Below are 18,817 nucleotides of genomic sequence, written 5' to 3'. Positions count from 1 at the left end.
TCGAAGTCACTCTACTCGCAAATCTGGAGCCCTCGAAAACGAAATTATTAAATTTCAAGATTTTTTTGAAAAGTAATAAACTTTAATGACTTTCTGAGTCGGTACCATACATATAATTGAGCAAAAAACATTCAATTGTAATATTACCTTGAAATTTAATAATTTCGTTTTCGAGGACGCCAGATTTGCGAGTAGAGTGACTTTTACAGTCTTTTATCCCAAGTAATCACGGTTAATCGCTGTTTTAAATTTTGCGTAATCAAAGTGAGCAACAAGTACTGTTGATGATTCAGTTTTCAATCGAAGTCACTCTACTCGCAAATCTGGAGCCCTCGAAAACGAAATTATTAAATTTCAAGATTTTTTTGAAAAGTAATAAACTTTAATGACTTTCTGAGTCGGTACCATACATATAATTGAGCAAAAAACATTCAATTGTAATATTACCTTAATTTAATAATTTCGTTTTCGAGGACGCCAGATTTGCGAGTAGAGTGACTTTTACAGTCTTTTATCCCAAGTAATCACGGTTAATCGCTGTTTTAAATTTTGCGTAATCAAAGTGAGCAACCCTCGGTCGTTTCCTACTGAAGTGAGTTTTTAGCCCCGTACGAAGTACAAAGGGGCTTATAGGATTACGATGCCGTGTGTAATTGATGGAATTCGAAGCAGACGGTAAGGGCAAAGTGTTTGCCTATGTTCATAGATGACGAATACGCAATAAAAATTTTGTCTGTCCGTCTGTCCGTCTGTCCGTCTGTCCGTCTGTCCGTATGTCCGTCTGTCCGTCACGTCGATATCTTGAGTAAATCAAATCCGATTTCAAATTTTTTTTTTCCTGAAAGATAGTCAAAATAGTGAGGCTAAGTTCGAAGATGGGCATATTTGGGTCGGCCCTTCGTGAGTTAGGGCCGCCTAAGTGCTTTAAGGTCTTTTGGGGATATTTACGGCAAAAAAAACGTTGGAAATGTAAATGAAACGGCAAAAGATAGGTAATGTCGATACCGATCCAGGAGTTTATTAAAATCGGGTGAATGGCCCGTGAGTTAGGGCCCTATAAGTGAAAGGCTACTCGGCCCTAAGTGTATTTTGCATATAACTCGAGTAAATTTCATCCTTTTTTCGTGATTTTTGTTTCATTTGAAAGGTAATCGAAGCCCGAATATAATGTGGCGAAGAACGTTTTAAATTTGGGTCCTTGGACTGAGGCCGCTCCTCGGCCCTAAGTGTATTTTGCATATAACTCGAGTAAATTTGATCCGATTTTCCTAATTTTTGTTTCATTTGAAAAGTAATCGAACGAGGAATAGAATGTTGTTGAAAAAAAATTAAATTTGGGTCCTTGGACTAAGGCCGCTACTCGGCCCTAAGTGTATTTTGCATATAACTCGAGTAAATTTCATCCGTTTTTCCTAATTTTTGTTTCATTTAAAAGGTAAAACATCGAATAGAAAGTTGTTGAAAATTTTTTTTTAATTTGGGTCCTTGGACTAAGGCCTCTCCACGGCCCTAAGTGTGTTTTGCATATAACTCGAGTAAATTTGATCCGATTTTCCTAAATTTTGTTTCATTTGAAAGGTAATCGAACACCAAATAGAATGTTGTTGGAAAAAAAAATTTGGGTCCTTGGACTAAGCCCGCTACTCGGCCCTAAGTGTATTTTGCATATATCTCGAGTAAATTTCGTCCGATTTTCCTAATTTTTGTTTCATTTGGAAGGTAATCGAAGGCCGAATATAATGATGTTGAAAAAAAAAAATTTTAGGTCAACTTGAAATTTGTGTTACATTTGAAAGGAACGTCGTACGGGGCTTCGTAATTGCGCTATGCGCAATTTGTAAGATGTACACATTTCATAATAATTTGACTTCAACTAGGGTGACAGACGCACTAGGGTCACGTGCGCAATAGATGTACGGGTTCGTACGGGGCTCAGTCGCAGCAAACGCTCCGACTGTTCTGACGGCTCGTTTATGTATAGTCATCATTTATTTATTTATTTTTCCAAAATTCAGAGAATCGATAGAGATTTAGGAATTAATTTGATTTTCATTCAACGAAACTAGTTGACTTGAGAGTTGTTGACTCATCCAACATACATTTTCTATAGAAAGGACAATTGTCAAAATTATATGCACCTGTGTCCAAATGTTTATTTTGACGAGTTGGTGATTGTGATCCTAAGCCAGAGGCGCGGCGCGGATTATAATCCAACAAGTCACAATAAACATTTGGAAACAGGTACACATCATTTTTTAAGTGTCGATGCAAAGATAAACTCAAACTCCATCTCCGAGCTGATGCACAATGTTAGTCTTACCACACAGAGACATATAAAATAACTTCGTAATAGACCGTGTGCGATTTTACTATTTTTTATATTCGATTACAGGAGTTATTTAACGCATAATTAGCTACTCCACACGTTTTTTCAGAAGCAATGTATTTTATTTGACAGCCGGAAAATAGACAAACTATGGCGCGGGGTACGTCGGACAAGTGGTTGTAATGACAAAATGTATTTAATTGATGCTATCAAGAAGCTCGAGTGATAACAATTATATTAAGACATAAAAGAATAAAAAAAAGTCATCGGCCATTTCAGTTATTTGATTTAGGCGGCTGTCAGCCTTGTAGTCTAGCTGTTACGGACGACTGCGAATTATTGAAATTAATGAATTAAAAATTAATTATAATTACCTGCATTTTTTAATCAAAGAATGATATTCTTTAATGATTATAAACATAAAAATTTATAATTTTCGAGCACCTAACACGGTCTATGGCTTCCAGATGTCTGTTCTGACTCGTGGGAGTGCGAAACTCGCCTTCGGCTCGTCGTGCAAGCCTCCCATGAGTTTTGCTATTTATAAAATCATATTAGTCAGACGTTGTCTTTTATCAATAACATTATGTAAGCTAGCCGACCGTTACAGGGTAATTATGCAATGAGTTTTATTTTAATTGTAAAACTAGCCTTTACTTTATTTTCCTAACTCACCCTAGCTTACCTCGTTTAAAAAGTGAAACTTATCAAGTACGAATTCTTGTTGTTGAAATTTTGTTTCTTATTCTATAATTTATAAAATCAAGAGATCTGACAAAAAATTCCCTCGGGTTGCGGAGGTAACGAAACATTCAATCCCTCTTGTATGTACGTATGTAATTCCTCAAAAATTAAGTGTCATTTTACTAAGTTTCATCAAATGTTTCAGTTTCAATACCACCGTAGTTAGACTTGAACGCTTCAACAACTAGACACCCTGTTTTACCTGTATAAACACTATTTCTAATCATTATCGATACAATGGCTGTAGCAGAAAGTCTTATAATTTAATTAGTTAGTTGATCGTAGAACGTTTGCTAAAGCTTTTCGTACTAGTGAAATGGTAGCGAAGGTAAAGAAATGTAAAACATTTTTGGTTGTTGCTACTTGTGCCGGAGTTATTTGCTACTTTTTTATGTCTCCGTATCTGTGGTCGCAAATTTCAATAAGCTTAAAAGTCATCGGGGTTAACCAGCAGTACAGCACACAAGATTTACTAGAAATTGGTAAAAAATACGTTGAAACCTTGGCAAGGGACAATGTAACAGTAACATTATTTCCGTCCTGCGGTCGTTTTCCTGATGTACACCAGGATTTGAATGTTAGTGACGTCTTTTGGCAAGTGACGAACACAACAAACGGAACGTTTTATCTCTTCAACGCTTACCTCGATGATCGTGCCGCAGTGAATGGATCCGTGGTACGCATACTCGGTCTGATAAATAAGATACGTCCGACTGTGAAAACCTATTGCCAAATGTGGTTCGTTGGAATAATACAACCCATTCCGGTTGAAGTGCATGAATATCGCGTTTTGTGGCCGGAGTTTTGGGGTGACAACACAGATGGTGCGTCGCCTTATCTAATTACTTGCAAAAATCCATTGGCGAGTCAGGGTCTGGTGCCAGCATATGTCTCACTGGTGGAAGACAAGTGTAGTTATGCAAATAATATGTTTCCAGTAAGCAATAAAAGACCGAGTGGACGTAGAAAATCATTTTTAGTTTGCTGGGGTGGAGCAAATTTTGATGATGATATTTCAATGCAAGTAGTGGAGTGGGCAGAAATTTTAAAAATTTTTGAAGTTGACACAGTTATTGTGCATGTGGAAAATCTGCACGAAAATGTGATGAAAGTTCTACATCATTATCGTAGACAAGGCTTCTTCATTATCAAATTCATCAAATATCCACACGAAGTTCCCAACCGAAGGGAACAGAATATTCTCCAGTGGCTTCAAAGTGACTTGATTTCGTATCACGACGCATTCTATGAGTACCTTTACCAATACGAATTTATGATTCCTATGGACGTTGATGAATTCGTAATGCCGCTTCTCGATGAGGACCAATCATGGCATGATTTAATTAGACGCACAAATCTACGTTCAACGAACAATAAACAGATAACCGACTCGTATCCCGTGATGAATAGATACTTTCTTTTAAAAAGTGTACATGAACCCGTTGAGGACGTTCCCAAGAAGTTTAGATTCCTTTCAAACATTTACCGTGCAGAAAATTTTACGGCTTTTAGTGGTGGCGCAAAAACATTTATGAGAATGGAACGAGTCCTGGTCCTTCACAATCATTTTCCTGTGACCTGCATTGATCCTGAATATTGTCATGAAATTAAAGTGGAAACCAATGTTGGACAGGTATCGCATTATCGTACTGATTGTAATTGTGAAGAATGTCTGGCATCAATGCAGAATCCGGTGAAAGATACTAGGCTGTGGAAGTATAAAGAGAAGATCTTGGAAAACGTCTATGCAACGCTGTGTGCAATGTAAGTTCCAAGACATGAAAAACTCATGTGATTTAAGTGAAATAATAATTTTCTCATTTTTAAAATTAAAGTGGAATGGAAATGGACTGACTTCATTATAGAACGTAAAACTGTTCTCTCCGCAACCGCCAAGGACTCTTCTCAACTGCAATCAACAGGCGAATGCAAACAAATGCATAACCTTTCTAAAGATTAGTTTTTATTTAAATACTTGTGAATATTATTCATGGTAATCTGAAAGTCTCTAGTAGTCTCTAAAGACTTTTTTGGCTAAAAAAAACAGTAAAAAAGAAGCACAATTTTAATTCTTTGAAATGTGTCACTAGTCACTACTCACACTGCATTCTATGCTTTTTCCAGTCTCTATTTCAAATTGTAATCTCGAAATGTTGATTTTTTTATTCAAAAATGGAATAATGTGAAAGTATATTAAAAGACCTACAGACCGTTATCATTGTCTTATCAAAAAGAATACACGTCGTTAAAATGTAAGGTTCCTACCATTTGAATTTTATCGAAATCTCGATAATGTTTGAACACAAAATGTTTGAAAGGTATTGCTATACCTTGTGAAGTAATTAAATGATAAAGCACAGGAAATTTTAACAGTTATAGTAACCATTCAGCAACTGATACTAATCTATTATCGACCACTGCGACAAAAAGGAACTCTTGCAAATGTGTTATATTCTAGCAAATTTGCAAAATGTTACTTTATCGAAATAAAATATTTTACTAATCAATGTTTCAGAAATATTTGGTAATTATTCTAGGCTTTTGTATCAATTTTAGTAACCTTAGTATGTGTAGTATGTGTATTGAGACGATTGAGACTCCGAAGTTGGCAAAATACTGGCGTGGGGTATTGTTGCACACTTCAATTACGTAAAATGTGAACTCGCACGCGATTTTTCGATACCAAAATTTTGTAAAAGGAGTCATTAAGTCGATGACATGGCTAAGAAGTATTTTATTTCGAGATAAATCGACAAATTTTGAAGAATCGGTCATACATTCATTGCTTACCTTGGAATGAACCATCTGCACATACTATAGTCGATTACATTGCATGCTGCAGAGGTAATTCATTACATGAGTGATCAATTTACGAGCCGAACTCACAAGTGTGGTTTTAAGCAACAAGCTTTGGAAACGGTTATTTTGACAAGTGTAGAGTTTGCATACCCGACAAGGACCTGACAGTTCAAAACCAAAAGTGTTCAAGAAGACACTAACAGATTCTTGAATACCAAAATACCAGAATACCATTATCACGATGAGTAAAAGTACCTCGGGCTGCCGCCCTCGGGTACTTTTTCTCATCTGGATACGAGATATCACTTTACTTCCCTTGCATAGTAATGTACTATTCACAAAGTTACTACATGTAACAACCGCTTTCCGCTGGTGGGAAATGTACGTGTAACAACAATATTCCGGGTGGATAGGCAATAATAGTATTTTTCATGTGTCGGGGCCGAAAATGAGGGAGTTTCGAGATTTTTCTCGGGTTTTCGACCCCTTACATGAAAATTTTTTTGAGTATCTGTTTTGGTCGTTTGATTTTAGGCACTTTCGCGAAATTGCCTAAAATCAAACATCCAAAACAGATACACAAATAACTATTTTTAAATTTTGTGTTGAATTGTTTCACCAATCGTTAGTTTGTGAAGTCAAAGGTAAATAGTAGGAATTGGAATAATCCACCAAAGACTTAATAAGTTGAAAGAAGAAGGCGACCTCGTGTTTGATGATTATTTATTTAAAAAAATTACAGAAAGTCAATAAAACGTTAGGAATTAATTTGATAACTCTCCTGTGGATTTAGATTTGTTGCAAACTTTTTACAAAGAAACCCTATTGCACATAGCAGGAAAATTGCAATGATGATCATTCCCATCACCATAGCCGCTTCACTGGAAGGTATTGAACTTAATGGGCTATTCGGGCTAGAATGGGAACCTCCAATACCAGGGTTATACCGCTTCGATCGGTGAAGCTCTTTCTTGAAATCATTGTGTTCATTCAAATTTAGAGCGTTAATACACCAGCTGATTTCTAAATCGTTGAAAAAATCGGAAATATGTCTGTAAAATTCGTATTGTGTAGAATTGATTTCCCATTGGTCATTTTTGCACGCTAGAAAACAATTGGAGAAAACAATAGTTTTAGGACTCATTTTGCCTTCGACGCATAAAGCATGTGCATTTTAAAACAAGACTTGGTATTAAGCGTTTTTGGACGCATTACATGTAGATTGTAGATAGATCTTTCCTTCGGCGCTCAAATAACACTTTATCCCTTGTTGCCATTGTATTATTAAGACGAATCAACACAACGCTAATTGTAGCCTAGTGCGAAAAAATAATATATTTTCGATGATCACTTTGTATCCGCATCCATTCTGGAAAAATTGGAACCATCGCTTTGCGTCAAATTGGGCTGGTTTTAAGTAGCAATGATAACCGTTTGTGGTGTGATGTACTACGAGAAAGCTCATAATTTGTCCGCAGTAGGTTACACCAACCACAAACATTTATTATTTTTACTGAAAGGCAAATTAAGGCTACAATTTAGCGTTGTGTTGATTCGTCTTAAAAGATTGATGGTCAAGCTTTTTTCCTCTTAAAACTTTACCCGTACACCATTTCACACTGGGTATGTCAACAAGTGTTTCCCCAGTTTTTCTAAAATTCGCTGAAGAATCCTTGTCTTTATCACAGATTGTACAGATTTTATTGTCATACAATTGTTGCACACATTTTAGAATACAATGCTCCGAAGTGATTGCAGGTGATGTTGCAATACATTTCTCACTGAAACAGAGATATGAAAGTAAAAAGAATAGTTGAAAAATGCTCTCGTTAATATTCACTCGATAATGGATCGCGCTTGAAATCGGTAAAATTCAGAAAGCAACAGGATGTGCCACCACCTCATCATTTTTGTGGCTGCAATATTATTGAATCTTACGATGATGTGGAAAATATTACAAATAATTCAATTTTAAACAAGCAAATAATATTAGATTGAGCGTTTTTTGTTTGAAACTGTGTCACTTATTTGTTCTTTGCTACTGAGCTTCAGTGTTCCTTGTAAGCGAAGGCTGAACTGACTCATACCCAGCTCGAACATAACTTTTCATAAATGTACACCTTCTTATATGAGTTTCACCAACTATAAAAACATTCCACTGTACGGAAAGAAAATCGATACTTAATCTCAGATTTACACGCAACTCATACTCATACCGAAATCTTTTCTTTTTATATCCATTTCTAAAAGAAAATGGGTGGATTGGTTTCAATGACCAGAAAGTGTATATATAAGAACATGCACTAAAATTTACATTTCGTCTGAAATAATTCGCTAATAACTATAATACGTCATCAATTTATGGCGTGGTAGTAAAATTTAGTGAATCACCGTATTTGCTTGACGTCATTTCTACTTGAAAAACTATTCATGGCCCATGGATCTGGAGCATTTGTTTATTGAAGACACTTTGCTTTGTGCGAAAATCTCGAGCATACTAGCAGCCACGCTAGGTTGTAAGACATTTTTCTTTGTTGAGTCTTGCCTGCTCATTAGCTCATTAGCTGACGTGAAGCAGGTCCAATTACGAGAGAAAAAAACGAAACCATACAGAAAAGTTTGAAATTCTTCAAATGGCCAAATGGCCAAATTATCATTACAACTAGTTCATCCTATGAAAACACAATTTGAGATTTTAAAAAGTTGTAAAATTATCGATGTTTCCAGTGAATTAAGTGATATTTTGGCGCAAAATTTGAATTCACTAAGGCGTTTTGATCAAAGCCCACTTCCAACAATCTATCGCACTTCACAATCGGTTCCAAAATCCAAGACTTTTCTCCTGAACGCGTCGCTAGATCTTTTTTAAAATTTCGGAAAGGTTCTGGTAGTCATTCGAAGATATTTTGGGAGCTACGGCCTCTCGAAGTTCCCAAAAGAACTATGAGTCTGTGCGTTGGTGTACGGTAGAACCTTAAAATTTGTTTCTTTTAGACTGTTTGAATTTGGGAAAGGTAAAGTGTATTGCACTTATTGCAGATTCGAATGGAGGACTTTCTGTTCTGAAACATTCAGAAATACTTTCCGAAACAATTCCCAAAATTCTGGAATATCAAAAAATGAATTCTGGAATTCTTCGCTCATCGATAACTTTACATGTATGTGTTGTACAGCTTTGGTCTTGAAAAAGCAATTACAGGGTTCATTGAGGAAAACAAACTTGATGCAAAGAAGTGGCTTCCTACGTCCTAGCTCATCAACCTAAAGAGCTACAGCCGGGGTAGGAAGCGTCAAAAAATGTTGGTTATGTTGGTCAAACCATTGTTCCAAAACTACTGATATCAGTAGAAAAAACCCTTAAAACAGGAAAAAGTGACGAGAGTCGCTGTGGGTATATACTTCAACAACTGCTCGTTGTAGGTGGAGAAGTTTGCAAAAAGGACTATAAGACGCTAAGGAAATTGCTGTTTTTTTAAATACAAGGAAGTATGTCCTGAAAGCAAGTCATTCTATATTTTTTGGGACAAATTTTTTGTTCTTAACTTTTTACTTTTTTAAGGGTTTTTGATTGATTGTGATCTTTAAAAAAACACTTTTCGTTGGTTTGATAACTTTTATTGTATTAACATAAATAATACAAATACTCGGATCATAATTCAATTATGTTGACGAAAAAGTTGCTTCCAAATCAAAAACTTTTTCGAGAATTTCTCAAAATCTTCATCATTTTATGATTTAAAAAATTTTGTGGGAAAATATCTTACTTTTCCACATAAGTCACGCTATTATCTTTTATATTAATTGAAGTACATTTTTAGTTTTTTATTTAACATTTCTGTTTCATTTTGAAATATTTTTCGCTTAAATTGAATATCTTTTAGGTAAAAAAATTGGTACATTTTGTGGTTCTGATGTTGATATTATGTTTATATGAATTCAATCGAAAAATTTGATTATTCTTGTTGTTGTGATAAAATTTCTATTTGAATCAGAGTTTTTCGTTCCTTAAGATTATTTCACCCGGATAACATCTACTTTATCAACTTATTAGAATGAGACAATAAAGATTCACAACCTTTATTATAACAGGAATTACGGCTACGAACAAAGAACATTTTTGTAATGAATTTTATTGAAAGTAAAGTGAAGCCACTCCGGGCTGTATACTGTGTCACTGTGTACAAAGAAAGAAACATAAACACAGATGCGCCGATGGCTGGCAGTCGTTTTTCATATTTGAGGTGAAATATTGTATGAGAATTATGGAGGGTGCCACTGCGTAACTCAAACAATGGTGATAAACGCTACTTTCCTAGCAGTATAGACCTTGGACGTACTGGCATCCCAAACACTTACGCTGATCACATACAAACCAGGCGTGGATCCACCTATGAACAGTCGTCCCGACTTCCCGGATCAAAAGGTTCAATTTTTTGATTATTGTACCTCACAAATGCAATTCAACCGCATTCTGGATCCGTCATTGATACAACCCATTGAAAATTACCGCTTTGAAAGGATAGTAGACTGAATTGACTTATTTTTTCGGCCTGGAGCATTATGAAGTTAAAATGTGTTATTGCCTGCTCTGCAAGCAAACTGCTATACTTACAATGCAGCGTGTGATCAAGTTAAATTTACAGCATATAAGCACGTAGTTTTTGAATAATCGGCGAATGTATAGACTGCTGAGGCCATAGTATGTATCACATAACTACGGGACAAATTATGGAAATTGTGCACCTTGTGTGAAATTAGGCAATCACTTCTAATGAATTTCACTTAATAAGGCGTGAAACCTTTTTTGTGTGTGATTATGTGCCCACCAATGTGAGCCGTGATACAAATGTAGCAGAAATAGTTAAAGGGACCGTATTTTCTACGGCCTTTGAAATAATATCTTTTCTGCCTCCACTCCGCAGTTCTTGCTAGATAACCGAGATAATGTTCACCAAAAACAACAATGTTTTCCTCATTAAATGTAGCATCACAATAATTTAATGTCTTAACGTCTAAATTCGCATTTTTGTAACACAAATATGGTTCAGTAAAAAATTAGCTAAACTTAAACGGAATATAATTTTTGTTCTACTCTCCTAACCCCCCGATCCGGAAAAATTACTACAACAATTACTTTGACCTAAATAGTTGGTTTTATTTCCTAAATTTGATATTCCTCCGCCACCGGTTTCGCTTCTCGGCATTTCTTTACTACGTGCCTGTTCAATCAGTTCGGCCGCTATTTCATAGAACAGCCTCTCCACGTTGTCGGCCTCTTTAGCTGAAGTTTCTAAAAAGTACATTCCATTTTGTTTGGCAAAGTCTTCGCCGATTGCGGCTGGAATTTCTCGGTCATCACGATCGGTTTTATTCCCTTAAAAAATATTTTTCGTTAATTTTGATTCCCCGCAAAGTTCAATGGAAATAAGCGTGCACGTACCAACTAAAATTTTCAGTACTTTTGAATTGGCATACTCTTGGATTTCTCGGAGCCAGTCTGGTAAACAATCGAATGTCGGTTGGCAACTGATATCATAGACCAAAATCAAAGCGTGTGCACTTCGATAGTAACTTTGTGTTATTGACCGGAATCGTTCCTGGCCGGCTATAGATGAATATAAAATTTTTATGAATTTTTAAATTACCCAATAAATCAAAATCATGGCAAACAATCCATTTCCAATCGACAATAAACAAACTAACGCAAACAAAACAAGAATTACCTGTATCCCAGATTTGTAGCTGAAACAGAAAATCAATGTGTAAAACTTCAATACGCAAACTTTATCCACTTTTTGTTACCTTTATTTTCTCTCCCTCAACTTCTACTGTTTTTATCATAAAATCTACGCCAATCGTAGCACCTTGACCCGGTGGAAACAATCCTTGCGTAAATCGTCTCACCAAACATGTTTTGCCCACGCCAGCATTACCAACCAGCACGACTTTGAACAGAAATTTATAGTCCTCCATTAAGATGTCTAAAAAAGAGACAAAAGGATAAAGATATATTCATGGGTTCGGTCTGTTTATGTTGCAAAAAACTCTGTTATACAAAGTAAACTTTAACAGAAAATTAAATTTTAATCAGAAAATAGACCTTACACCTAGCAAAGTAGTTATAATTTGAACGCAGCAGATTTTCAGATCTACACTAGGGAGATAACGATGCAAAAAAACGGGACGAAAACGAGATCAATAACAACAGAAATCAAGGTCTTCATCTTTTTTCCAGAATTTTTCATTATCTTATAAGGTCGCCTGAAGTTCATGCTGTAATGATGAACGTATTTCGATAATCCCAATTAAAATCTTTTACAAGAACACGTCTATACTATAGTAAATAATTAAGTGCACCTTTCACAAACGGTAAGTATATCAAAAGTTTTTACTATAGAATCTATTAGTTCATTTGATCTAAATGTTTTCAATAAATCTTTTACTATGCTGGTGCATGTAATAAGGCTATTACATGTATAGGCAATAACCTTTATATCACTCGCATAGTAAAACGTCGTACTACACACGGAAATTAAAGTGATATCTCGTATCACGATGAGTAAAAGTACCTCGGGCTGCCGCCCTCGGATACTTTTTCTCATCTGGATACGAGATATCACTTTACTTCCCTTGCATAGTAATGTACTATTACTTCATTTTATCACATACGCGCGGTGTTCGGATGTCAAAATTACTTACCTAGAAGTTTAATTCAAAAATTACACTTCAGTTCTATGTTGTTGTCTCGTTTTCGCTTATGTGATATTATTCATCATGTGTTTTGCCGTATAAGATCACATTAGTCGCATTAGTCTCAGTTTGTCGTTTGTTTCTGAAGTCGTTATCATTAACAGATGATGGATCTCCTTTTTTGTTATTTGTTTGAAATTTGATATTGGGAGACTTATTATGTGATTACATAAAATCGAATTTGTTGCAATTATCACCCAATTATCTTATATAATATGGTAACGGGACCGAGAATAATTGATGTTACGTTAATAAGCCTAAACAGTAATCAATTTAAAGTACACAAAGGACAATTTGGGACCAATATAATAAAAAGTATAGCTTCTAAAAATAGACCTTCTACATCACTCAACATTGTACACAAAAGATTGAAGTTAAAGTGGTGGGCATTCTTGAAGTGCGTATATCTAACTCTGCTCCGATTCATAAAAATTTCGTTTTTTTCCCTGTTTTCTTCACATTCTGTTCCATCGAGACAAATTTTCCCCCTGCTATTCTGCTAATGGTTTTATTGGCAACGAACCAATATTTGCTTTGTTTATATTCGATTTTTTTAGAAACGCTTTCCTTTTGGTTTTGTGATTTTAGGGATGAACATAATGGTGTTGTTTTGATTACACACTTGAAAGCTCCATAGCTTATTTTTGGCTTTGAGATTGACAGTGATTGATCGTTAAAGAGATGGGCATTTCTCGATTGAATGACCATTCAAATGTTCATAATGGCATGCAATTAAAGTTATAAATTGATATATCACTTTTTGTAAATACTTTCAAAAAATTAGAATGAACTGGCTGCTAAAGCAACAAAGGAATACGAAGCATAATACCACCGTCTTCATTTTAATAAATTATCTGCAATTCAAGGAGAACTTTAGCTTCATTCAATAGAAATGCTTCTGTAATTTGGTCCGTATCTCTTAATGCAATTATCGTTTCGTTTTTTTGATCTAAATATTTTTGGCAGATTGACACAAGCTCTATTACTTCGTTCGTTTAAGGCGAAGTGTTTATACTTATTTGCGTCGTCGCTGTCGTTAACAGATAACACTCAGATGGCACTCAAGTGTTCGGGTTTTAGTTCAAATTTTGGGTCTAACGTGGCACAAGAAACATTTCCTACAGCAGATGTTTTTGTAAAGAATAAAAAAGTCGACTTTCGACATAAATAAAATCCTCAAACCGTTTTGATAACAAGCCAGTAGTGAACACTCTGGGTGTGACTCACTGAATTCGGTACCATATAAGACATTGAGACATTGAGACAATATATATAACATACGAAGATGTATAGTAGCGAAAACGATGTGTGCAATACCTGTGTTGAGTCACCAGTGGAAACTATTATTTAATGCTTCTAGACGTCGACACCATGAAATGACGTAATTTTTTTTAGATTTACTAGTGACTAAGTACATCGAAAACAAAAGTTGTTTTTTAACGAGCCGATCATTCGATTACAACTTACATGATTTGAAAATAATCTAGAGAAAATGACGTCCATCAATCTTTCTCTGAGTAAGGACATTATAATACACCAACTGAAAGTATTCTCATGGCCATAAATTTTCTTAATATTCGGCGATTGATCAACTATGGAACCACTTGTTGCATGTTAATTATCTACACAATATATACATTCCGAATTTATCGTCACTTCCGTAATTGAAACTATTTTTATTATCGTTCCATTTCATTGCCTACAATATGAGGTCAAGTGCCTCCAGCAAATCAATTGGTGAATCTAAGATATACATCTTACTCACTATATTATATAGCTACACACAGTCTATTATTATTGGAACGATAATCAGAAATTTTGTTGGATTTTCGGCGAACGTTTCTCTTCAATCAAGTTCTTCTTTTTAAATTATATGTAATTATTTCGGAATCTTTCTGGATACACAAAAAAAAAACCTTTATATAGACAAACTCTACGCTGAGCCGAGCCCAAATATATTCATGAAGCATTTACAATTTGTCACGAAATATAATTCAAATGTAATGTCCGTATTCCCTCTTCGCCTTGCAGTGTTACATGTTCAGAGTTCAGACATCCCACCGAAAAAATGATAGATCAAATTCGAAAGGAAAACGGAGAGTATCTTCGTCCACATATTTGTAAATTGAATTTGGAATTCGTGGTTCTTAATGTGGGTAAATTCATAGAACATATACACTGTATATAGAAAGAGCATACGCGCTTACAAAGCTTACATTAAAATTCGATACGATGTCAATGACCTCCAGAGCCAAACTTGGTAAAATAGCCAAACTTGGTAAAATAGCCAAACTTGGTAAAATAGCCAAACTTGGTAAAATAGCCAAACTTGGTAAAATAGCCAAACTTGGTGAAAGAGCCAAACTTGGTGAAAGAGCCAAACTTGGTGAAAGAGTCAAGATTGGTGAAAGAGTCAAAATTGGTGAAAGAGTCAAACTTGGTGAAAGAGCCAAACTTGGTGAAAGAGCCAAACTTGATTAAATATGACAAGCCCGATTACGCCTCTTAGTTTTATCTATTGAAATTCGTTTATTAGCTACTTTTAGAGTAGGATTTTGTGTCCATACAATAAATACGACCTCAGGTAACATGATGACCTTGAAAAATGACACTTTCAGAAAATTTATAATATCTACGACTTCAGCTTTTACAGTCTAGACGGAAAGCATATTACCAGTATAATTACCGAATCTGTACCTTCTTTTGATTTAAACGATTTAAACAGATTGTCTTTTAAACATTATTAGTTTCAGCTTATATAACTTGCTATATCAGACGACTTATCTTCCTTCACTGGTTCTGTATTTGTACGCTATCGTTAACAGATGATTTACCCTGTTCAATCACGCTTGATGTTCCGTACCGGTAAAATCTATTCTTAACGTGCTAAAGTCGATAAAATGGGGATGAAGTATTTAAGAAATCGCTTTGCTTCATGTTATCAGAACTGAAAGGACGAAAGTGGGACCACTGCCATGGTGTATACACTGCACCCATTTTTATGATAAATATTGTATTTCAATGGTGTAGATGGTACACTCAGTGTGGTACACTGACAGAATAATTGAAATTTTTTGGACTCCACCAGTAAATATGATTTGCCCAGAACCATGGTCTCCATAACTCCCAAATGGAAGAACAATAATGTCCTATCACCCACTTGGATACGAATTATTTTTTTTTGTCTAAATTGAAACTAATTGAAAATTTACTAACGAAAAGCTGACCCTGCTATTTATAAACCTAAAAGCAAATTGCAAATGACTTAATAAAGGAACGGAACTATACATTAAAAACAACACTATGACTGCTCTCAATGGGTGGGTGAAAAGTTTTAATTTATGGCATTGACTCGAATGGATGATTATATACTTCTGTGTTATATTCAAATTTGTGTTCAACTCATAAAAGCGACCAGAACGAGTCATTTTAGGATGCGACACGAATAATTAGAGAGACTTTAATTAGTTTAATTTTATATTGTACGATGTGTAATAAAATGTTGATGGCAGGTAAATGAACTGTTGCTAGAACGAAGAAGAAACAAAAAAAAAACTTACGTAGTTGTCGATCCGAATAATGTGAGTAAATAAATCCGTGATTTTTCTTCTTTCTCTTAATCCCAATAAGTATACTCAGTGTGGCGTGTGTGTGCAGGCAAACTATCACATAATCAATTCAGTCCAATTTCCAGCACGTAAAATGAAAATCAATTTTTCAACACATTCATTCACCTTTTTGTCTGTGCTTTATCGAAAATTATTTAAATTTGTTATTTTTGCACCATTCAGCAGACCAGTGATAACACACATTCACTCAATATTTTTGTTTTCAAATTAACTGAGACACATCGAACTTAATTCATTTTCATTCGGCAATATATCGACCACAGGGGTGTAACTTAGAACAATTTTTATTGTCCGCTGCTTAGAACATTTTTGATTTTTGTACCAGCCCTGTTGAATGTCGTTCAAAAACATCGAATCGTTTTTTAATTTTCTGAATGTTATAGTTTTCGGCAACAACGATTTTCTGTTATAGTAACTTTTAATTGTCTTCGGCAATTGCCTAACATCGATGGTATTTTACGACAATTTTTATGGTAAAGTGGTACACCCGTGATATCGACCGACTTAAAAAAAATATTCCTATCCCACACTAATAACACTGACTCGCAATCGAATTAATAGAAAAGCATTTCCAATCAACTCAAAAAAAAAGCCGTAAACGAATTGTCTGGTGGGTGGACTGTTTTTAATAGTTGTGGTCCCGTGTGGAACACATTTCACTTAAGAAATAATTGGCGAAACAAAAATTCCGTGCCACTCAAAGGAACAGAATCGAACCAGCACTTAATGTCATCTGCGTTTCGATCGAAGAACAACAACAATACTAGCACAACTGGTGTGACGTTATACTTCGAAAACCATGCGCAATGGTCAGGTAACATGAAATGGCAATAGAAACACACTGAAAGGCCCCCCCCCATCCTACGAAAATGTAATTATTATTTTCAGAGTCATCGTTTTGTGTAATTCAATGTAACAGTTGAGAAGAGACTTGTGCATCGAATGAATATTCGTGTAATAAATACGCGAGCAACTCACTCACATACAGAGGCACTTTATGATAAATTTGAATAATACTGAAGGCATAATCTTTATGTAAGGTTCAGTTGGATGGCTATTTTGTTATACTTTTTTTTTCGTTGGACACGGTTGGGCAACTGCTTTAGTTATGAATTTGTTAATGGTTTACCTTTGTGTCTTCAATGTGTTGAAGTTTATTTTATGTTCTATGGGCTCGATGAATCTGCTACTTCATTTGTCCTAACAGATTGATGCAAAATCTTTTACTTCGTTGGTTTAAAAGTGTAATTTGTTATAATAAGACCGCAATAGTATGAACTAACTAGTCTGATAATTTTGGTCGTCGTTGTCGATAAAACATATGACATAGTCGGCTGTAAAAAAGCAAAGGAGTCCCCATATTTTAACTGAGCCTTTTAGAATAAAATGAGACAAAATCCACTGATATACCGCAACTATTTCGTGGATTTTCCCAAGTTGAAACCTGTAAATACTCGACTTAGCATTTCCTAGTTCTCACTTAGTTAGGAGACCAACATTCTAACAGTGTTAACTTAGAGTAATAGTCTCACTACTCTACACAAATAAAAGAATAATTCTGAACTTACGAATACTTTGAATAATTGTTAAAGTAAACGAGACTTTCCTTGCTGCTCCAATTTTTAATAGTCGATTTTCTTTTATGATGTTGTGTACTCTTATACATTTATATTATCTTTTTGTATTGGTTTACTTAGACAACAGATGTGTAGGAATATAATGAAGTGAAAAAGAAATGATTCACACTCGTCATATTTTTGAATTGTTGGCTGTACAATCGTTCGCAGAGAACAACAATTTCTGGTAAATAATTTCACATCCGTAAGAGATGTAAGAAAATTCTGAATTGGACTGTGAATGAAAAGATGTATTGTTCAAATGCTCTCTACATTGAATGTAGTTTTTATTCATCATTATCCATTCCTCGGAATACAACGCTCATGATTGTGACCACAGAATTATGTGTGAAACATATCCTACTAATTCTTCAAATTATTAAATTTAATTCAAATCATATTAATCAGAAGGAGGAAAACGGACAGTTTTTAAGGGTTCACTTTTCCTTGCAATTTTACAATTTCCCTTTAATCTCAAAAAATTCAGAAATCTTCAAAAATAATAAAATTGAATATTGACACATACCCATCATTCTACGTTCGCTCTGTTCTTTAGTGATTTAAATTTTTAAATTTTTCTTTTTCTCATTTTTCGAATTGTGAGCGGTGAAGCTGCCAGTAGCGAAAAGAGCTTTCATTGGAAAAACATTTCGTTCATTTCCCAATAGATTGAAGTTGCACATTTACATTCACTGTTTAAGAATTTAGGCGCCAGAGAAGAACGTGGAACAGTTGATCGATGTATCACTTATAGGATTACACAGACCCCTGTAATACAGAGGTAGCGAAGATTTTTATTATCAGCGAACTATGTGCTGATGTTCATATCAAGCAAATCCTAAAGATGTCTTCTTCTGAATTCCTCATGTTTAATTTAACACTTCACAAAATTATATTAAAATTATCGAAACGAGTACTGATGTGTTTTAATTTTTGTTTCGTATTTACATCAT

General features: G+C 34.9%; 2 protein-coding genes and 1 long non-coding RNA gene across 4 annotated transcripts; 1 reads left to right on the top strand and 2 right to left on the bottom strand.

Annotated features, from left to right (window-relative positions):
- Window positions 1-3,475: 3,475 nt before the first annotated feature.
- On the top strand, window positions 3,476-5,150 carry LOC119082378. The gene is made up of 2 exons (XM_037191901.1): window positions 3,476-4,834; window positions 4,906-5,150. The coding sequence occupies exons 1-2, from the start codon at window positions 3,804-3,806 to the stop codon at window positions 4,922-4,924; spliced, it is 1,050 nt and encodes a 349-aa protein (XP_037047796.1). The 5' UTR covers window positions 3,476-3,803; the 3' UTR covers window positions 4,925-5,150.
- Window positions 5,151-6,581: 1,431 nt separating this feature from the next.
- Window positions 6,582-7,996, bottom strand: LOC119082376. Its single transcript, XR_005088632.1, has 3 exons — window positions 7,710-7,996; window positions 7,472-7,650; window positions 6,582-6,973 (listed from the first exon to the last, which is right to left on the bottom strand). It is a non-coding gene; the product is annotated as an uncharacterized LOC119082376 (long non-coding RNA).
- Window positions 7,997-9,712: 1,716 nt separating this feature from the next.
- LOC119082374 (ras-related protein Rab-30) lies at window positions 9,713-18,510 on the bottom strand. 2 transcript variants are annotated; one of them, XM_037191897.1, is made up of 5 exons: window positions 18,391-18,510; window positions 11,672-11,850; window positions 11,593-11,611; window positions 11,310-11,474; window positions 9,713-11,243 (listed from the first exon to the last, which is right to left on the bottom strand). In XM_037191897.1, exons 1-5 carry the CDS (start codon window positions 18,395-18,397, stop codon window positions 10,966-10,968), a joined length of 648 nt encoding a protein of 215 aa, XP_037047792.1. In that variant the 5' UTR covers window positions 18,398-18,510; the 3' UTR covers window positions 9,713-10,965. The 2 variants fall into 2 exon arrangements, with proteins under 2 accessions (XP_037047792.1, XP_037047793.1); XM_037191898.1 differs by lacking the exon at window positions 18,391-18,510 and adding an exon at window positions 16,180-16,508.
- Between the last annotated feature and the right edge of the window lie 307 nt (window positions 18,511-18,817).

Source organism: Bradysia coprophila, unplaced genomic scaffold (assembly GCF_014529535.1).
Source record: "Bradysia coprophila strain Holo2 unplaced genomic scaffold, BU_Bcop_v1 contig_415, whole genome shotgun sequence".
Lineage (NCBI taxonomy): Eukaryota > Metazoa > Arthropoda > Insecta > Diptera > Sciaridae > Bradysia > Bradysia coprophila.
This window is presented reverse-complemented; position numbering and strand designations above follow the sequence as displayed.